This window comes from Xyrauchen texanus, chromosome 17, assembly GCF_025860055.1.
Source record: "Xyrauchen texanus isolate HMW12.3.18 chromosome 17, RBS_HiC_50CHRs, whole genome shotgun sequence".
Classification (NCBI taxonomy): domain Eukaryota; kingdom Metazoa; phylum Chordata; class Actinopteri; order Cypriniformes; family Catostomidae; genus Xyrauchen; species Xyrauchen texanus.
The window spans coordinates 40,472,595-40,491,128 of NC_068292.1; the positions used below are offsets into that span (position 1 = coordinate 40,472,595).

At 40.1% G+C, this 18,534-nt stretch overlaps 1 protein-coding gene across 1 annotated transcript in view; it reads left to right on the forward strand.

The window, feature by feature from the left end:
• The window catches only part of LOC127657782 (thrombospondin type-1 domain-containing protein 7A-like), a 151,341-nt gene that overhangs the window by 83,918 nt on the left and 48,889 nt on the right, over positions 1-18,534 (forward strand). Inside the window, exons 9-11 of the mRNA XM_052146684.1 lie at positions 2,503-2,546; positions 2,808-2,832; positions 5,902-6,127. Coding sequence (XP_052002644.1) covers positions 2,503-2,546; positions 2,808-2,832; positions 5,902-6,127 — 295 coding nt within the window. The remainder of the gene's footprint in view (positions 1-2,502; positions 2,547-2,807; positions 2,833-5,901; positions 6,128-18,534) is intronic.

Sequence of the window (18,534 nt, forward strand, 5' to 3'; positions counted from 1 at the left end):
ATCCTCCAGTGCACCCCGGTAGGTAGGCGACCGTGGTTGCTGTCGACGAGGCCCAGGTACGCTGAGCTCATAGTCTTCAAAGTAAGCTGGAGGGTTAACTCGTCTCCTTGGTCGCACAGCAGGGGCTTCTCTTTCTGGGTGAGACATGTCTGTAACAGTCCACTATCCGGCTCTTAGGACCTTGTAAAAACTGCTGTTCACTTTTGATTCTAACTCTGGTTCGGAGTAATTGAACGGTTACAGGATGTCCGGTTAGAACATTAAGTCTCACACCAGGGTGTACTTGTGGATGATGTATTGTGTGTGGTTCTGTAAACATGAAACAATATACAAAATATGAATGAACATAGATGTACAAATCACAGATCTATAAACAGTACTAGATCTAAAACGCAGTACTTGAATACTGGTTATAAGTATAAGCAGCATGGTAAAAGGCATTAGAGGACTAGTCATAAATCAAATATTATATATACAAATTATTATGCTAACATGCCTAGCGCACAAAGTGTTAACAGCGCATGCGTCTAACTCACCAGATAAACATGCCGGTACATGTTCCCAGAGACATGTTTTAAGTCTACACGTTGTAATGCAGATATAACATTAAATAATGTACAGATAAATATCATGGGAGGATCATATGACATTTAGGCGACATTAAGACATAATTATCAATATAAACATTTAGACGGAATGCCGCTATATCTCTCTCATAAACGTTTACACAAAAAAAAAAACTTTGCAATTTGCTGTGGTCTGTAGTGCATAAGATAAGCATTAAAAAAAGTTGAAAGAGAACTGTCAAGGAAAGATTCTTGTTTCCCAAGGGAGACGTTTCTCAGCCTAAAACTGTCCAACATTTGGATGGATGACTCTGTGCTATCACTGCGGTGTTCTATGACATGATTGTGAGGGTTTTAAGTCTCTTAAATCTTCTTAATCTGTTTGACAAGGTTTAGACATCTGTTCTGTTAGGCTACTGGACACAAGCAAGATGGTGTTGAAGTCAATGTGAAATGCTATTGGCAACCCATTTTCTTCAATAATCTGACACATTTCTGAGTACAACACAATATTAATTGAGAAAAGATGTAGGGTGGGACTTGATTTCTGTCCATCGGATGTTGATTGGATCATGAAACGTGGGTGTTACATGCCAAAATGGAACACTAATGAAGGATTTGTGTCATCAGCCAAAAATGAAAGTCGTTTCAGAGGCAGAGCAAGTTTGATATTGATTAAACTTAGTTATATCTTTAACTAAAGTATATAAAGACAAACATTGTTTTTACTTGGAATTATGTGCATCTTGCACAATAAGACCCTGAACATCCTTTAAGGTAAATAGGGGCAGTTTTAATATTGCCTTTCCTCTTCAAATTTACATTTACATTTATTCATTTGGCAGACGCTTTTATCCAAAGCGACTTACAAAAGAAGAAAAAACATCAGCGAATCATCTTAGGGAGAAAGTGGTACAAAAAGTGCCATATTACAAAGCACGGTTAAGTGCTTTTGGAAAAGATGTGTTTTTACCTGTTTTTTGAAGATAGAGAGTGAGTTAGCTTCCCGGATTGAGTTGGGAAGGTCATTCCACTACCGTGGTATGATGAAACTGAAAGCCCGGGAAAGTGTTTTGGTGCCTCTTTGTTTTGGTATGACAAGGCGACGTTCCTTAGCCGACCGCAGGCTTCTGGTGGGAACGTAGCTCTGCATAAATGTTTTTAGGTATGCTGGAGCAGACCCAGTGACTGTTTTGTATGCCAGCATCAGGGCCTTGAATTTAATACGTGCATGAACCGGCAGCCAGTGGAGAGAGACAAAGAGTGGTGTAACATGTGCTCTCTTAGGCTCATTAAAGACCAGACGTGCTGCTGCATTCTGGATCATTTGCAGAGGTCTAATAGCACATACAGGAAGGCCTGCAATGAGAGCGTTACAGTAGTCCAGTCTAGTTATGACAAGGGACTGAACGAGCAGTTGTGTGGCATGTACAGAGAGGAAGGGTGTTATCTTCCTGATATTGTAGAGTGTAAATCTACATGATCTTGCAGTTTTTGAAATGTGGTCTGTGAAATTTAGCTCATCATCAATGGTTACCCCTAGATTTCTGACCGTTTTGGAAGGCGAAACTGTAGTTGGACCCAGCTGCACGGTGATGTTGTGTTCAACAGCCGGGTTGGCTGGAAAGACAAGGAGTTTGGTCTTGGCTGGGTTGAGTTGAAGGTGGTGTTCCTTCAACAGCGATTCGAGCGGTCACTGTGGTGTCGTTGGGCTGGAAAGACAAGTAAAGTTGCGTGTCATCAGCGTAGCAGTGGTAAGAGAAACCATGTGACTGGATGATGGGTCCCAGTGATGTTGTGTATATGGAGAAGAGAAGTGGCCCAAGCACTGATCCCTGAGGTACCCCAGTGAGTAACTGGTGTAGATTTAATAAACTTCTGAGAGGAGTCTTCTATAGGCGAGTCTTTGGCTGATATTCACTGTTTTTCTCCACAGTAACGACAATGGTAGTGGCATGGATAACAGTTTTGGAAGGTAACGTTTCAAAACATGTTTTTAAGGCCGATAGGGTATTTTCCTGAAGAAGTCCTCTTGGATTTGTTTGCGTGGTTTGAGGAGCCCATTGAATCCTGTTTCTACTTATGATTAGTCTTTTACCATTACTAAAATATGATCTGAATATTAAATGTTAACGTTGAACTAGTCTAGAAGTTGCTAAAATATTTACATCCTTCCCATTTGTGGCTTCAGATGTTTGTAAAGACCCAATTAACATTTGCTTTATCTCAAGGTCTTCCAAGGTTTCCAAGTTTCCAGAGCTATACGGTACATTTGCTTTCTTCTTTTTATCCATTGTGTGCTGTGTGTAGATTTAGATCTTGTTTGGTAAAGATAAATATTTAGTGTCTGTGAGGGTTTATAGATATCATCAATGCACTCTTTCTTTATTCTTTAGTATTCTTTTCTAGCAGTGTTCAAGTGTTTTAAACTTGTCTAACAAGTTTAAAAGTTGTTGTAATGGGTATTTGACTTTAAATACTTTTAATAAGTTGGCATGTCCTGCGGTGGGTCATGCTATCCTCCCTCTAAAATTATTTTAAACCTAATTTTGCTAATTCTTTTATAATTATTATCCATTTGGTTTTTATTACCTCATATGAATTACTACGTAGAATATTTAAATAGTGAAAAACCAGGACTGCACCTAATATAAACACTTTTATCTTTTGCAGGCGTATAAATTTCAACCTAAAATCTTGATGTAAAAAATCCTGAAGATGAAAAAAGGCTTATGGACATGTTAGGGGCCATTCACGCCAAACTCATTTTTGTGTCCATCTGCTCTATTTTTCTGTGTAAACATGCGCAAGGCTAGCTGGAAGTCTTTGGCCATTATGCCGTGTCTTGCTATTTTTTCAGCATCTCGCACCACATTTTTTAGACACCATTTCAAGATAAAACACTATTTCAAAAACTGTCTTGACACCCTTGTATTCTGTTCGATCCATTGCTCTGCGTCTAGCTTTTTTTAGCACAAGAATGTGTTAGGTTTGAGCAGCTGCTTAAAGTGAGATGAGAAGTGAGATCTTTCACTAGAATGCATTTGCTTTTGGAGACCATTTTTCAAAATCTTTCAGTAATTGCCTTTAGTCGGACGATGCCCTTTGAGAGGCAGATATTTTTATTATACAGTGAGTATATGCCCTGTGCTGTCTTGATATACCTCTGTCTGACTTCTGATGTAAGAGATGCCAAACATTCATGCGGGCGAGACCTTATGCATAATGCAATTCCTTCAGAGTCGATTTGTGAGCTATATACATACTGTAAGCATGAATAAATATAATATCACTGAGCCACTTTCCCATGGGACTTTCCTAAAACCATTGTAGCACATCGCACAAGGCAAGAAACAAATGCAAAAACATTTTGCAAAGCTCTGTTTTAAATGTCTGAAGTTGGGTTCTGAATGGCAATATGCATTGTATTTGGAGCATTGCCGCTAGGTGCACTATAACAAGCATTAGCAGAAAGTTTTTTACGCAATAGCTTTTGCTTTCTGGTCTACTACTGTCATGAAAAATCTTGAAGAAAAAGTTACAGTAAATGGTAAATCGGTAAATACAACTGAAGCCAACATAAACAAGTTTCTCTCATAGCGTGCATGAACGTAGAAGTTGCTATGAGTTTTTATTTTTACTAGCTCAATATATATATTTTTTAGCCTAGAATGCATATGTAGCTTCTCCCGCTTTAAAAGGATAGTTCACCCAAAAATGAAAACGCCCCCCTTCACTTATCATTTACTCACCCTCATCCATTTCCAGATGTGTATGACTTTCTATCTTCAGCAGAACACAAATGAAGATTTTTTAAAGTTTGTCCTCACAATGCAAATGAATGGTGACCAGAACTTTGAAGGCTAAAAAGATGGTATAAAAGTCTAGATTAGAGTCTTATGAATTACTTCTATATTTTATACTGGTCACCATTCACTTGCATTGTAAGGAACAACAGAGCTGAAATATTATTTAAGAAATAGCTTAATTTGTGTTTTGCAGAAGAAAGAATGTCGAACACATCTGGGATGGCATGAGGATGAGTAAATGATGAGACAATTTTCTTTTTTGGGTGAACCATCCCCTTAAATGCATATGTGTGTCAAAAAAAGACCCTATTGAATTATAGATGCTTATTCTTTTAAAACTACAGTTTTTTTTTTTATGATAATTTAATGTAATTTAAATTTTGTAATAGTTGATATATCTTTTAATTTCATGTGCATTTAAAATGTAGTCAGTGTTTGGGTGACATTGGAAAAAAGCCTTTTTAACAGAAAAATGGGCAGTTTCCGTGTTTAAATATATCAACAACTCTACCTACACAAACACATGCATATAAGTCCAATGGACTGGGATTAAATAAAGAGAATTTACAGGGTCAAATACACTAAGAAGTGGTCCAGGAGCTATTAACACTGTTTCCTCCATTCTAAAATAAAGGGGGGAAAGTGTTAAAGTAAAGTCTTTTTGTTTTTTTAATTCCCAGGGTCATGCATAGTGTGACAAGCCCTTCTATTATTTTACCCATCAAATAAATGCCCTACATAAACATAATAATGTATTAAATGAATCTGACTGTCAGAGCCAATAAGTTTAATTCAGTGCCTGTTATAGATTTAAAGCGGAATACTCCGAGGCAGACAGACATTAGTGCATCCTTGTGTAACTTGCTTCCCTATTAGAATAAGAGTGCTTTGATTCACAAGCCCAGAGGGCTACTCTGTCTTCTGCAAACCTGTAAATGTCAGCAATTATTTAGACACACCAAGTTCCTCTCCTCTTGCATTGACAATCTGCCACATGTGAGGAATGTGAAGAGAAGATTATGTGGAGTGTTTCATCTCAATCAATTTAGAAGTAGTTTAAGGGACTGAAGACGTCACAGTTATGTTAAGATTTGAGAAAATGAACATTTGACCTGTCTCGCTCCACTCCGTGGGGGGCAGGCAAGATAAATAAGAAAGCTTGGATAAAGTATGTCCACACAGTCAAAAGGGGTTCTTGTTTAATGGCCAAAAACATCCAAATAAATCTATAAAAAAATATAACAACAGCTCAAATAATACAATGTAATGTTTTCTTTAAAATATTACTTGTATTTTCAATTTTACAGTTTGTTTCTCCTATGTAAATATTAAATGATACAAAGTGGCCTTCTCACACCATGCTGCCATCTTACTTTTGGTGAACATTGTACAAGTTGATGTCAAAGGTTTTACAGTATATCTAGTCACTGGACCACTCACATTCGCTACAACCAGCTTCCCCAGAATACAGAAAAAACATTTAAGGGTTTAAGTGAGGCTTAATGCATGTGGTCACACTCTTGCAGGAGGTTCCAGTTGCCCCAGCATCCTGCAGGAGGTACGCAACTGTAACGAGCATCCCTGCATCGTGTATCACTGGCAGACAGGCCCCTGGGGACAGTGTGTGGCGGACACCACCGCGTCCAATATCAACGCCTCCTTCAGTGTAGACAAATCCACCTGCGCCATGGGCATGCAGACCCGCAAGGTCATCTGCGTGAAAGTCAATGTTGGACAAGTGCCACCTAAAAAGTAAGTACATCGATATTTTAAAGGGCCTTATTGTACAATTTTGATGCATTTCCCCCACTGAAGTCCACTTATAATGTTAGTCAAGGTGTCTTACACCAAAAACAATTTGTCTGACCTTTAGTATTTAAAGGGTTGTTTTTGCTGTTTTAAGCCTAAAATAATGAAAATTGTATCACAACGCAAAGAAAAAAAATGGTAAATTAGGTTTAAATTTTTATGCTATTTTGTTCTCGTAATTGTGACTGTGTTTCTAAATTGCCACTCGATTTCTCACAATTGTGTGTTGATTTTTTTGCAATTGAGACTCTAAATCTCCTAATTTTGTCAGTTGTATTCTGCGACTTGTTTTCTCGTAATTGAACGTTTATATTTCACAATTGCGACTTAAGGCCTGTATCAACCCATTGTGACTTTATTTTTTATAATGGAACCTTTATATCTGGTTGCTACCACTTTATTTGTCGTGCTTGTCGTACATCTCGCAATTGCAATGGTATTTCTTGCTATTGCGACTTTCTTTCTCGTAATTGTGACTATATTTCTCAATTGTTGAGAAAAAAATCTTTTTTTTTTTTGCAATTGCGACTTCAGGCCTCTATCTTGCAATTTTGACTTTATTTCTCATAACTGCACCTTTATATCTCACTATTGCCACTTTATTAGTCATTATTGCTATTATATCTCGCTATTGTCAGTTTATATGTCACAGCTGCAACTTTACATCTCATAATTCTGACTTTCTATCAAATACATTTTTTTTTCTCGATATTGCAAGTTTATATTTTTCTTTATATTTATAATTGCGTCTTGTGGGCCTGGTTAGCTTAGCGAGTTCTGATGATGACTACCACCCCTGGAGTCGCTAGTTCGAATCTAGGGCATGCTGAGTGACTCCAGCCAGGTCTCCTAAGCAACAAAATTGGCCCGTTTGCAGGGAGGGTAGAGTCACATGGGGTAACTTCCTCATGGTCAATTAGTGGTTCTCGCTCTCAAAGGGGCACGTGGTAAGTTGTGCATGGATCGCGGAGAGTAGCATGAGCCTCCACATGCTGTGAGTCTCCGCGATGTCATGCACAGCAAGCCACGTGATAAGATGCACAGATTGACTGTCTCAAAAGTTGAGACAACTGAGACTTGTCCTCCGCCATCTGGATTGAGGTGAGTCCACCACGAGGACCTACTAAGTAGTAGGATTTGGGCATTACAAATTGGGAGAAAAGAGGATAAAATTAGGAATAATAAAAAAAAACATATTTACTATTCTATATCATGCTATTGCCACTTTATTTCCTGTATTGTGATTTTTGTCACGCAATTTACATTTTATTTCTTGCAATTGCAACTTTAGTTCTTGTAATTGTGATTTTATAATGTATCTTGTAATTGCCACTTTATCTCTGGCAATTGTGACTTTATATCTCACTATTACCATTTTATATCTCACAATTGTGACTTTATTCCTTGTAATTGTGACATTATGTCTCATACTTATGACTGTATTTTTCTCACAATTGCATGTTTAGATCTTGTTTATATATAAATAATTATTGAGATGTAAAGAAATTTGTGAGATATAAAGTATGATTTACCTTTTTTTATTTATATTTTTCTTTGGTGGATCAAGGCCATGAAGTGACCCAGACATGATTTTCTTTGTGATGTCTGTGCCAGGAGCAAATAGAATTGCAAAAATAATAACAGCTTTTTCCCCACTTCTGCCATTGATTGAACAAACACCAAGACAGTGTTTACAGTTTTTAAGTTTTTGAAGGCTTACTTTTTGTTGCCTCTGCTTATTAAGCTAGATGGTAAATGGTCTGCAATTATATAGCGCTTTTTTTAATCTTAGAGGTTACCAAAGTGCTTTAGACTGTCTCCCAATCACCCATTCACACACACACTCACACACCAATGGTGGCAGAGCTGCCATGCAAGGCGCTAGCCTGCCATTGGGAGCAACTTCGGGTTCAGTGTTTGGACACTTCGGCATGTGGAGTCGTGTGGGCTGGGAACCAACCCGCTCTGCCACCTGAGCCATATCTGGTGTTGTGCTGTAAGCACAAATGTACAAATTCTTCCCCCTCTGCAAAAGTTTCTAGAATAGCCGTGATGGAGGTTTATTCAGATGAATATAGGATGTGCTTATGTTTGAGTGGCAGATTTTAATTGCTCTACAGAAGTCTGTGTACTCTCAAACCCTATCATTCCATTGCAGGCAAACTACACTGGTGAAAGCTGAATAAACATAGACTAATTAGCACAGTCATTTTCAGACTGCCTAATTTTCTATTGATGATAATGGCAGTAATTAAGTGGGCTTGATTCTTTAATGCAATTTCATCACCACAAGACGAGGCACCTCTTGATGCTTAGCACAAACAAGCCCCCTAAAAATACATCACTGATCCAGTTAGGATTTGTCCTTTTAAAATATCCTCGGTGTGAACAATAATGCTAAGTTTGGGCTTTGAAAAATTCAGACTGTGTTATACATATTACCTCTCAAGTAGTAGAAAGTAATGTGTGTTATAGTCTAGTTAATTAACAAAGCAATCGTTATTTTTGCAATTTGCTTTTTGGCGCCGAAATTTCACACTTCACTTGTGTGAAATGCAGTTCTCACTCCTAAATCTTTGCAGTGTTAATAAGGCATTGGATCTGAAACAAAACAAAATCTGAATTCAAAGCATCTTTCAGACCTGTATTTCTTTTAAATGATAGCTAAATGACAGTGAGACAAACAAAGGGCGAACACCACCTAGTCATAATCAATAGCCAAGTTGTTGAAATGGTTAAACAATTTAAATATCTTGGATTGATCATATATAACAATTAGAATTTCTCTACAAATACAGACTATATATACAGTATATGAAGGCAATGCAAAGACTGTACATTCTAAGAAAGCTGAATAGCTTTTATGTTAGCAAAGATGTTCTTGAAATGGTCTATAGAAGTCTTGTAGAGAGTATCCTGAGATACAGCGTTACATGTTGGCATGGAAATCTAGGGGTCAGTAACAAGAATACATTATCTAGAATACTGAATATAGCAAGTAAGACTTCTGGAAAACCTCAGAGACAGATACATTGAAGGAAAGCAACACGAATAGTAAATGATCCGTCACATCCTCTATTTAATGAATTAGAAAGATTGCCATCAGGAAGATGCTACAGAGTGCACAGAGCCACTAAGAATGTTTTAAAGAGATCTTTTATTCCATCTGCAATCGTGTTATTGGACAATTAATTGCATATTGGTGATCTGAGGTTTTTAATTTTTATAAAGGATTTTAACGTTTTTTTTATTTATGCTTTTTACTATATGTCCTCTTTCATGCATTTTGTATATTGAATCTTGTTTATATATATATATATATATATATACTGTATATATGGTGGCATAAGTCAGAGTTTTGAGTGTGAATGTTTGCATGTTTTTGTATTGTCTTGTATGTTATTCCACCTTGTAGGGGGCTAAAGACAAATTTCCATGAGAATGCACAATAATGATTCAATTCAATCTAGACCTGCTTCCAATCAATCATGAATGTGGCCAGATGTCATGTGTATGCCAGGTTATGAGGCAGGCTGAGCTGGGATCATGTTTTACGCAGTGTTTCATGCACTGATCCACTTTATGTTGCTTACAGTGTCATACTGGGAGAGAAATCACAAACACAGACAACGATGTTAAAGCACAGGGCGCCGACCTTTTGATGCTTCTCGCATTTACTGACATCTGCTACTGAACTTCTGTGTTTTTCACTTGCTGTGCTCTTCTGGACAGTTAGAGAGGATATTATTATAATCGTCAGGCTTTTTATGATATTTTTATTGACAGTACAGTGAAGGAAGATCACAACACATGTGCACAGCATATGTGCTGTCGGACCACACATAGAAAATGAATGGGAGAAATTGCAGTGCATACTGTGTCTGCAGGAACAGAAGTCCTGCCTTTCAGTGAAAGCCAGTTGCATCATCTTATTGCCCTAGAACAGCAGGGTTGTGTGCCATTGAGAATTGAATTGATGTTTTTTAAAGCTGCCTTCACATGCTATCAGAACAATCATAAATCTGAGTGTCCTACTCAGAAGTTGCACAGGAACACCTCCCTCAAGAAACTCGAGTTTCTGTGTTAGTAGGAGGCATATACTTTTAACATGGCAGAAGCGAGTACGCCTTCTGTAGTGAATAATAGGATGTACAGTGAGGAAAATAAGTATTTGAACACCCTGCTATTTTGCAAGTTCTCCCACTTAGAAATCATGGAGGGGTCTGAAATTGTCATCGTAGGTGCATGTCCACTGTGAGAGACATAATCTAAAAAAAAAAATCCAGAAATCACAATGTATGATTTTTTAACTATTTATTTGTATGATACAGCTGCAAATAAGTATTTGAACACCTGAGAAAATCAATGTTAATATTTGGTACAGTAGCCTTTGTTTGCAATTACAGAGGTCAAATGTTTCCTGTAGTTTTTCACCAGGTTTGCACACACTGCAGGAGGGATTTTGGCCCACTCCTCCACACAGATCTTCTCTAGATCAGTCAGGTTTCTGGGCTGTCGCTGAGAAACACGGAGTTTGAGCTCCCTCCAAAGATTCTCTATTGTGTTTAGGTCTGGAGACTGGCTAGGCCACGCCAGAACCTTGATATGCTTCTTACAGAGCCACTCCTTGGTTATCCTGGCTGTGCGCTTGGGTCATTGTCATGTTGGAAGACCCAGCCTCGACCCATCTTCAATGCTCTAACTGAGGGAAGGAGGTTGTTCCCCAAATTCTCGCAATACATGGCCCCGGTCATCCTCTCCTTAATACAGTGCAGTCAGCCCTGTCCCATGTGCAGAAAAACACCCCCAAAGCATGATGCTACCACCCCCATGCTTCACAGTAGGGATGGTGTTCTTGGGATGGTACTCATCATTCTTCTTCCTCCAAACACGGTTAGTGGAATTATGACCAAAAAGTTCTATTTTGGTCTCATCTGACCACATGACTTTCTCCCATGACTCCTCTGGATCATCCAAATGGTCATTGGCAAACTTAAGACGGGCCTTGACATGTGCTGGTTTAAGCAGGGGAACCTTCCGTGCCATGCATGATTTCAAACCATGACGTCTTAGTGTATTACCAACAGTAACCTTGGAAACGGTGGTCCCAGCTCTTTTCAGGTCATTGACCAGCTCCTCCCGTGTAGTTCTGGGCTGATTTCTCACCTTTCTTAGGATCATTGAGACCCCACGAGGTGAGATCTTGCATGGAGCCCCAGTCCGAGGGAGATTGACAGTCATGTTTAGCTTCTTCCATTTTCTAATGATTGCTCCAACAGTGGACCTTTTTTCACCAAGCTGCTTGGCAATTTCCTGTAGCCCTTTCCAGCCTTGTGGAGGTGTACAATTTTGTCTCTAGTGTCTTTGGACAGCTCTTTGGTCTTGGCCATGTTAGTAGTTGGATTCTTACTGATTGTATGGGGTGGACAGGTGTCTTTATGCAGCTAACGACCTCAAACAGGTGCATCTAATTTAGGATAATAAATGGAGTGGAGGTGGACATTTTAAAGGCAGACTAACAGGTCTTTGAGGGTCAGAATTCTAGCTGATAGACAGGTGTTCAAATACTTATTTGCAGCTGTATCATACAAATAAATAGTTAAAAAATCATACATTGTGATTTCTGGATTTTTGTTTTTAGATTATGTCTCTCACAGTGGACATGCACCTACGATGACAATTTCAGACCCCTCCATGATTTCCAAGTGGGAGAACTTGCAAAATAGCAGGGTGTTCAAATACTTATTTTCCTCACTGTATATAAGGCTCATGTGTAATTCAACAGTCTAATAGAATTGCAAACTACAGTATCTATAAGCAGCAAATAAATGCGGTTTTATACGGTAGCCTGTATGTGCAAGTGCCCTTTTCATTTTCAGTGGGAGAGGGGGCAGAATGGAGGCGGCTCAGCTTGTCAAGCACATTCACGAGAATATTTTAACTTTTTGTGGCTGCCACGTATCATTGACCATTCATAGGTAACTTTAATTAACAGTCATTTTAGCTTTTAACTGGCTAGTTTCAGAACAGTCTGAATTTGCTCCCTATTATCTATGTAGTGCTCTATGGGGTGTTCATTATAAAGAAAGTGAGTGAGTGAGTGAGTATAATCAATATTTGGTGGAATAACCCTGATTTTCAATCACAGCTTTCATGCGTCTTGGCATGCTCTCTACCAGTCTTTCACCTTGGGTGAGTTTATGCCACTCCTGGAGCAAAACGTCAAGCAGCTCTGCTTTGTTTGATGGCTTGTGGCCATCCATCTTCCTCTTGATCACATTCCAGAGGTTTTCATTGGGGTACAGGTTTGGAGAATGGGCTTGCCATGACAGGGTCTTGATCCAGTGGTCCTCCATCCACACCTTGATTGACCTGGGCCAAATCACAGCAGTGCTGATTTAGGGCCATATAGCATGATTACAAGTGTGATATTTCTTATATAGTAATAGATATATACTATCTATTATATATATAACAGTTAAATTAACAAGTATATAAAAAAAGGAAAAAATGAGTACAGTCATAAAAACGCATTTGTGCATGGAACTACTTTCTTACTTGACAGATCAGAATTTGTTGTTGCTAGTTCAACCCAAATGATGAGTCCAAGCCTTTGTTAGTGATTGAAAAATTTCACTTTAGAACTAGTATCACGGCTTGGACTGTTTCTAACAAGTTATTGGAGAAACGTGTTTGTGTGTGTGTGTGTGTGAGTGAGATGGAGTGTGTGCCATCACTTCTTGCCACTCCCAAGCAGAAAGGCTGTAGTGTGTTAGTCAGCTTTCTGAATATTATGTCATTTTGGTCAAATTCATCCTATTTTCTCAGTAGAAAAATAGCCTTTCAAGCAGTGAAATTCCTCCCTATTTCATGGTAGATGGTGCGCAAGAGTCATTCACTATAGAAACCGCAATCTCCTCCTGTTATTTGTTTTTGTACTAATGAATGTCTCTGTTGTGTGACTGTGTTAAAAGAATTCAATTCTGAATTTTGCCCAGCCCTGATTTGAGCTAGTGATGCAACATTGTATTGCTGATTTGGCATAGTTTATTGAAACATAATCTTGATATAATCTCAGATACTTCAGTCTTTTCCATTCAATACTAGTTTTAGCTGGTAGTTGTAATAGTTTTCAAGAAACACTAATGAGCTCCTTCTGTGACACCTTCAAGCTAATGCGATCCCTCACTTCACATCAACACTTCTGACATTCAAAACTCATTGAAAAATAATGACAACTTGGAGGGGGAAAGTGAACAATGTATTTATTCTTCCACACTTAAATGTATGAACTTTAATACCAATAGAACATTTCCAATCCCTGTTCCAGTTCAGTAATTTCTATTCATAACAATAATAATCAAAGCCATCTGTTTATTTTTTTTTAAGAATTCTTAAAATATTTCCATCTTAGGTTTCTCCACATAGCGGTGCTTTAAGTTTCCAGCATCAAGTAATTTGGTGGTCCACTGTGCAACGGAGCAAAATAGCAGCCAATCAGAGCTTATTTGATATGTAATGAGATTTCCAATCTCCAGGAGAGCCCTGCATTCCCAAACGTGTTTTTGTCTCACTTGCAGGATTTATCGCTTCTATTGATATTACAAATAAATCGGCCTTGCTTTATTATATTGTAGCAGCTTTGCAACCTCACGTCTCATGAAACATGAAGTACATGGTGACTCCCTACCCAGAGTGCCAGATCCTGGAGGATTTGATTAAAGATCAGATTACTGCATGCCCACTGCTGGACTCCTGCATCCCTGTTTATCTTTATCCGGGGGAATTCAGCCGAGCCGGAGCAGTGCTTAAATTACAGGAGCAGATTAAAGCTAACCCCTGATCATAAATTGTGTGGTGCTGAAACACTGATAAAAGAAGAGTATTATCTGGTGACTGAATACTGTAACAGGATGTGATGTCTTATCTGGCCGGTCTGGCTTGTACATAATGTAAGCGTGGAGCAGGGAAAATAAGATTGAAAGAGCCATTGTTGAGCTACAGATGTTTCTGAGCCATGCTCAACAGGAATTGTGATGATGTAATCCATAGTATGTAGTTAGGCCAGGTGATATAGCAAAAAATAAATCTTGATAAATTCTAGCCTTTTGACAAAATTTGATATACATCTCAAAATGTATGTTTTTGTTGTGAAATTAGGGCTTTAAGACCATCTGAAATGGCTTGCCGAGCACAGTTTTCTTTCCTGTGTTGATGTTTCCTATTCAAACAGAAAGTTTAGTTTATTTTGTCAACTTTTGTAAGTAAAGGCTTGAAACATATAAGAAACATGCTTCTAGCTACGCAAGCACGTTTTGCTGCATAATTGCATTCCAAAATGTTTCTAAATGTAATTCATAACACATCGCTGCCACAAGGGGCACTATTGAGGACATTAGCGTGAACTGTCTGCTTCAAACAATGGTTGCGTACCAATATTTTTCCAATTTTTATGCCCTCCACTCGCTAACTTTCCTCAGCCTCATGGACTATGAGGTACGTCATTGCTTACTTTGCGCTAGTGCCCACTAGTGCCGGAACCATGCAATGGGTTGAAATGGAACACTTGAAGCTCATTGTCACTCTTGCAGTTGGTCTGATGTAATTTTTGGAATTATTTGGCCATTCTTCAGAGATTGATGCACGGATTCAGGTAAAGTTTAGTGGTGATTTCAGAGGCTTATGCATAAATCTTGTTATGTATATAAATTCAGTTTTTATTAGAATTAATTGTTAAAGATTAATCAACGAATACGGTAACATTGCAATGAATACATAGGCTATAACTGTGTCAGTTAGCAGTCAAGGTAGCTAAAAGTATTATGTGGTTAAATCTCAATATATCTCCTCTAAACTGCTTATTTGACCTACTTTCACTTACAGCTGTTAACAGCTTTCTGTGATATCATTCACTAGAGTTGTGTGGGGTGGGGATTGAGGAAGCACGACCTGCTGTTATGTCACAGTCATGCTACAATGTGGGATATGGAGCTGCCAGAAGCATACATCTGTGTAGGCTTGCTCGGTCAAAATCAAGGGGATGAGGGTCTGTCAGCAGAAACTTCCCTCGCCTACTTAACAAAATGGAACAGACTTCCAAAATAGCAATGGGAAGTTAGCAACTGGATGTTTAAAGTAAAGTGGAAAGCAGCCAATGACTTTTCTCTTTTAAGCCCACTACTGACCTGACAGAGTAACAGTTTGATGAGAATATTGCTGAGCAAGAAAGTTAAACTCAATATAAACACTGATCAGCCTCAACATTGAATCCACCTGTCTAATATTGTGTAGGTCCCCCTCGTGCCACCAAAACAACACCAGCCCGCATCTCAGAATAGCATTCCGAGATTATATTCTTCTCACCACAATTGTACAGAGTGGTTTTCTGAGTTACTTTAGACATCTCAGTACAAACTAGTCTGTTCATTCTCACCAGCCCACCTGGCACCAACAATCATGCCACGGTCCAAATCATTGAGATCACATTTTCTTTCCCATTCTTATGGTTGATGTGAACATTATCTGAAGCTCCTTAACTGTATCTGCATGATTTTATGCACTGCTGCCGCACTATTGGCTGATTAGATAATCGCATGGACGATTGTTGGTGCTAGACAGGCTGGTTTGAGTATTTCTGTGACTGCTGATCTCTCTAGAATTTACTCAGAATGGTGCCAAAAACAAAAAACATCCAGTGAGGGGCAGTCTGTGGACGAAATGCCTTGTTGTTGAGAGAGGTTAATAGGGCTGCAACTAAAGATTATTTTGATAATCGATAATAACGTTAATTCGACTGTAATGATTAAACATTAAATCTGAACCAATTTTCAGCTTGTGTCCTGGCTTAAAAGGTTGTATTAAAAGTGCTTACTAATAATAAAGAGGAAAAAATTATTTTTCAATAATACTTCAATGATATTCACTGAATTAAACGGAAAAATATGTTTTATTAAGTTTTATTCAGTAAAGAAATTCACTGCAAAAAAATCCTATTGTTATCAAGTGCTTATGTCTTGTTTTCCATTTAAAATAGTTGAAAAATCATTAAAACAAGATACATTTGCTTGAGAAGCCACATAAGATATTTAGACTTGCTTTAAGAGAATGTAAATAAGGGTATTTTGTATATAAGTGTATTTTTTTCACTTGGTTATACTTCTGAGAGTGCAGTAAAGACAAAACATACTTATATTCAAGATCTGTCCTCTAAAAGCAAGTCTAAATATCTTTAACAAAAAAAAATGTCAGTGTGTAATGGAGCAAAGACTACCCTCTCTCACCTTTTCACTTTAATCCATCTTTAACTCACAAAAAAGCAAACTCTCTCTTAGTAATAATGCACAGTGACATTTATTATAATTCAATAAATCACGAGCCATCACGTTATAATATAGCTTCAGTAAGTGTGCTCTCGATGGACCAGCGTCCCCGTGTGTACACCAGCCAGGTGCAGTTTCAGGGGGCTTGTTCGTTTCCGAGTGCAATTGTTCCCGGATCGATAAATAGATATAGACTATATCTGTTGGTCTGGTTTCACACTCACTTAATTCTATCAAACACCGGTCCATTTGTGTTCATCTTACGTCATCACAAACACACATGGTTAACACAACGCGACTCATCATACTTTTTATTTATTATTATTTTTATTATATTATTTTGGTGCCATTATGCACAGCAGAGTGAATGACAACATGAGATGTCCAAGGAAAGACGGTTTGCTGCTACTCGCAAACTGAGTTCTCTTACGAGAGGTTCTCTCGTATTGCGTAAGCTAGCTTACGCAACGGGAAAGATTCATCTTTTCTGAGATATTGAAGCCAAAAAATTATCCTTAATTTTGTATCCATTGTCAACGCAGTGCAGCAACTGCATACCTTAAGCGGGCTAGCTAGCGAGCTCATAGGTTGCTCTGCGGCAACTGCTGCAGCCTATAGACGAGCTTGAGTGAACTTGCGTCCAATGACAGGCGCCCGCGCCGTCACTGCATCAAAGCCCGCCAAAATGGGCGTGGCTAGAGTGCATATAAGCGTAAGTTCGTAGGCTGGAACCCTGATTTTCATCTATTCAGCGAAGCTCTTCGCATCTCTGAACTGCAGAAGCCGCGTCGCTGTTCGAGGGGCATCTAGCAAGCTTGGACAGTGCTCGAAGAAGCCGGCCGTCTTCGCCACCTTCAGCCGTCCTGCGAGCTACGCCATCTGGCGAAGTATCCTTGTTAGAGCAAGCAAGTTCCTCAGCAAACTTCACAAAAAGAGCAACGAGCGTCTTTTTTAAGATGCCTCGCACCACCTGCGCCTCATGCAGGCGCCTCTCTCAGTGCCGGAGACCGCCACCTCATCTGCGCTCTCTGCCTGGGACTGGAACATGCAGAGCTCACCCTCGCTGACGCCGGATGCGACCTCTGTGAAGAGCTTCCGATGTCGACCCTGCGGGCTCGACTCGAAGCACTCAAAACCGAAGCCGCCGCGCCGCCTTTCGTTTCGACGCGCAGAAAGAAGCGCCGCTCCCAAAGGCTGCCGGAACCGGTGTTAGAAGCGACTACCTCGCCGGAGCCTCTCCCTCGAGCCTCGCTTTCACCCTCCCCGCCCTCCCGGGACATGCAGTTGCTGCCGAGCGGCCGCACTGTTGCCATCTCGGATGACGAGGCGGAGGATAAGGGCTGCTGTTCCATCATGGCTTCGGACAGCGAGGAGTGGTCAGGCTCCAAGCCTCCTCCTCGGCCCAGGAATCCAGCAGGACCCGCGCCGGAGTCGAGGAAGAACTAACGCGCCTCCTCACACAGGCCGTTGACCGCCTCGGGCTCGAGTGGTCACCGCCCTCTGAGCAGGCTCCCAACAGACTCGATGGCTGCTTTCTTCAGAGCCGTCGCCGCGCGGTGCCCGCGGCCCGGGCTGCGCCCTTCCTGCCGGAACTCCACGCCGAGCTCTCTAAATCGTGGAACGCGCATCTCTCGGCCAGGAACCGATCCCACGTCTCCACCTCTCTTGCTCTGGTGGACGGCGCCACCGAGAGGGGCTACTCTTCCATCCCCCCGGTCGAGGATTCGGTAGCAGCACACCTTTGCCCGCCCTCCGCGAGATGGCGGTCTAAGCCAGTGCTCCCGTCTAAGGCCTGCAGAACTACTTCCGCCTGTGTTGGCCGCGCCTATGCCGCTGCCGGCCAAGCCGCATCTGCTCTGCATTCCATGGCCGTTTTACAGATCCTCCAAGCGGACCTTCTCCGAGAATGGGATGAGAAAGGCAGGCACCCAGAGGCTGTTTCAGATCTAAGGAGTGCGACGGATCTCGCCCTTCGCGCCACCAAAGCTGCAGCTCAAGCCCTAGGGAAGTGCATGGCCGTGCTGACTGTGA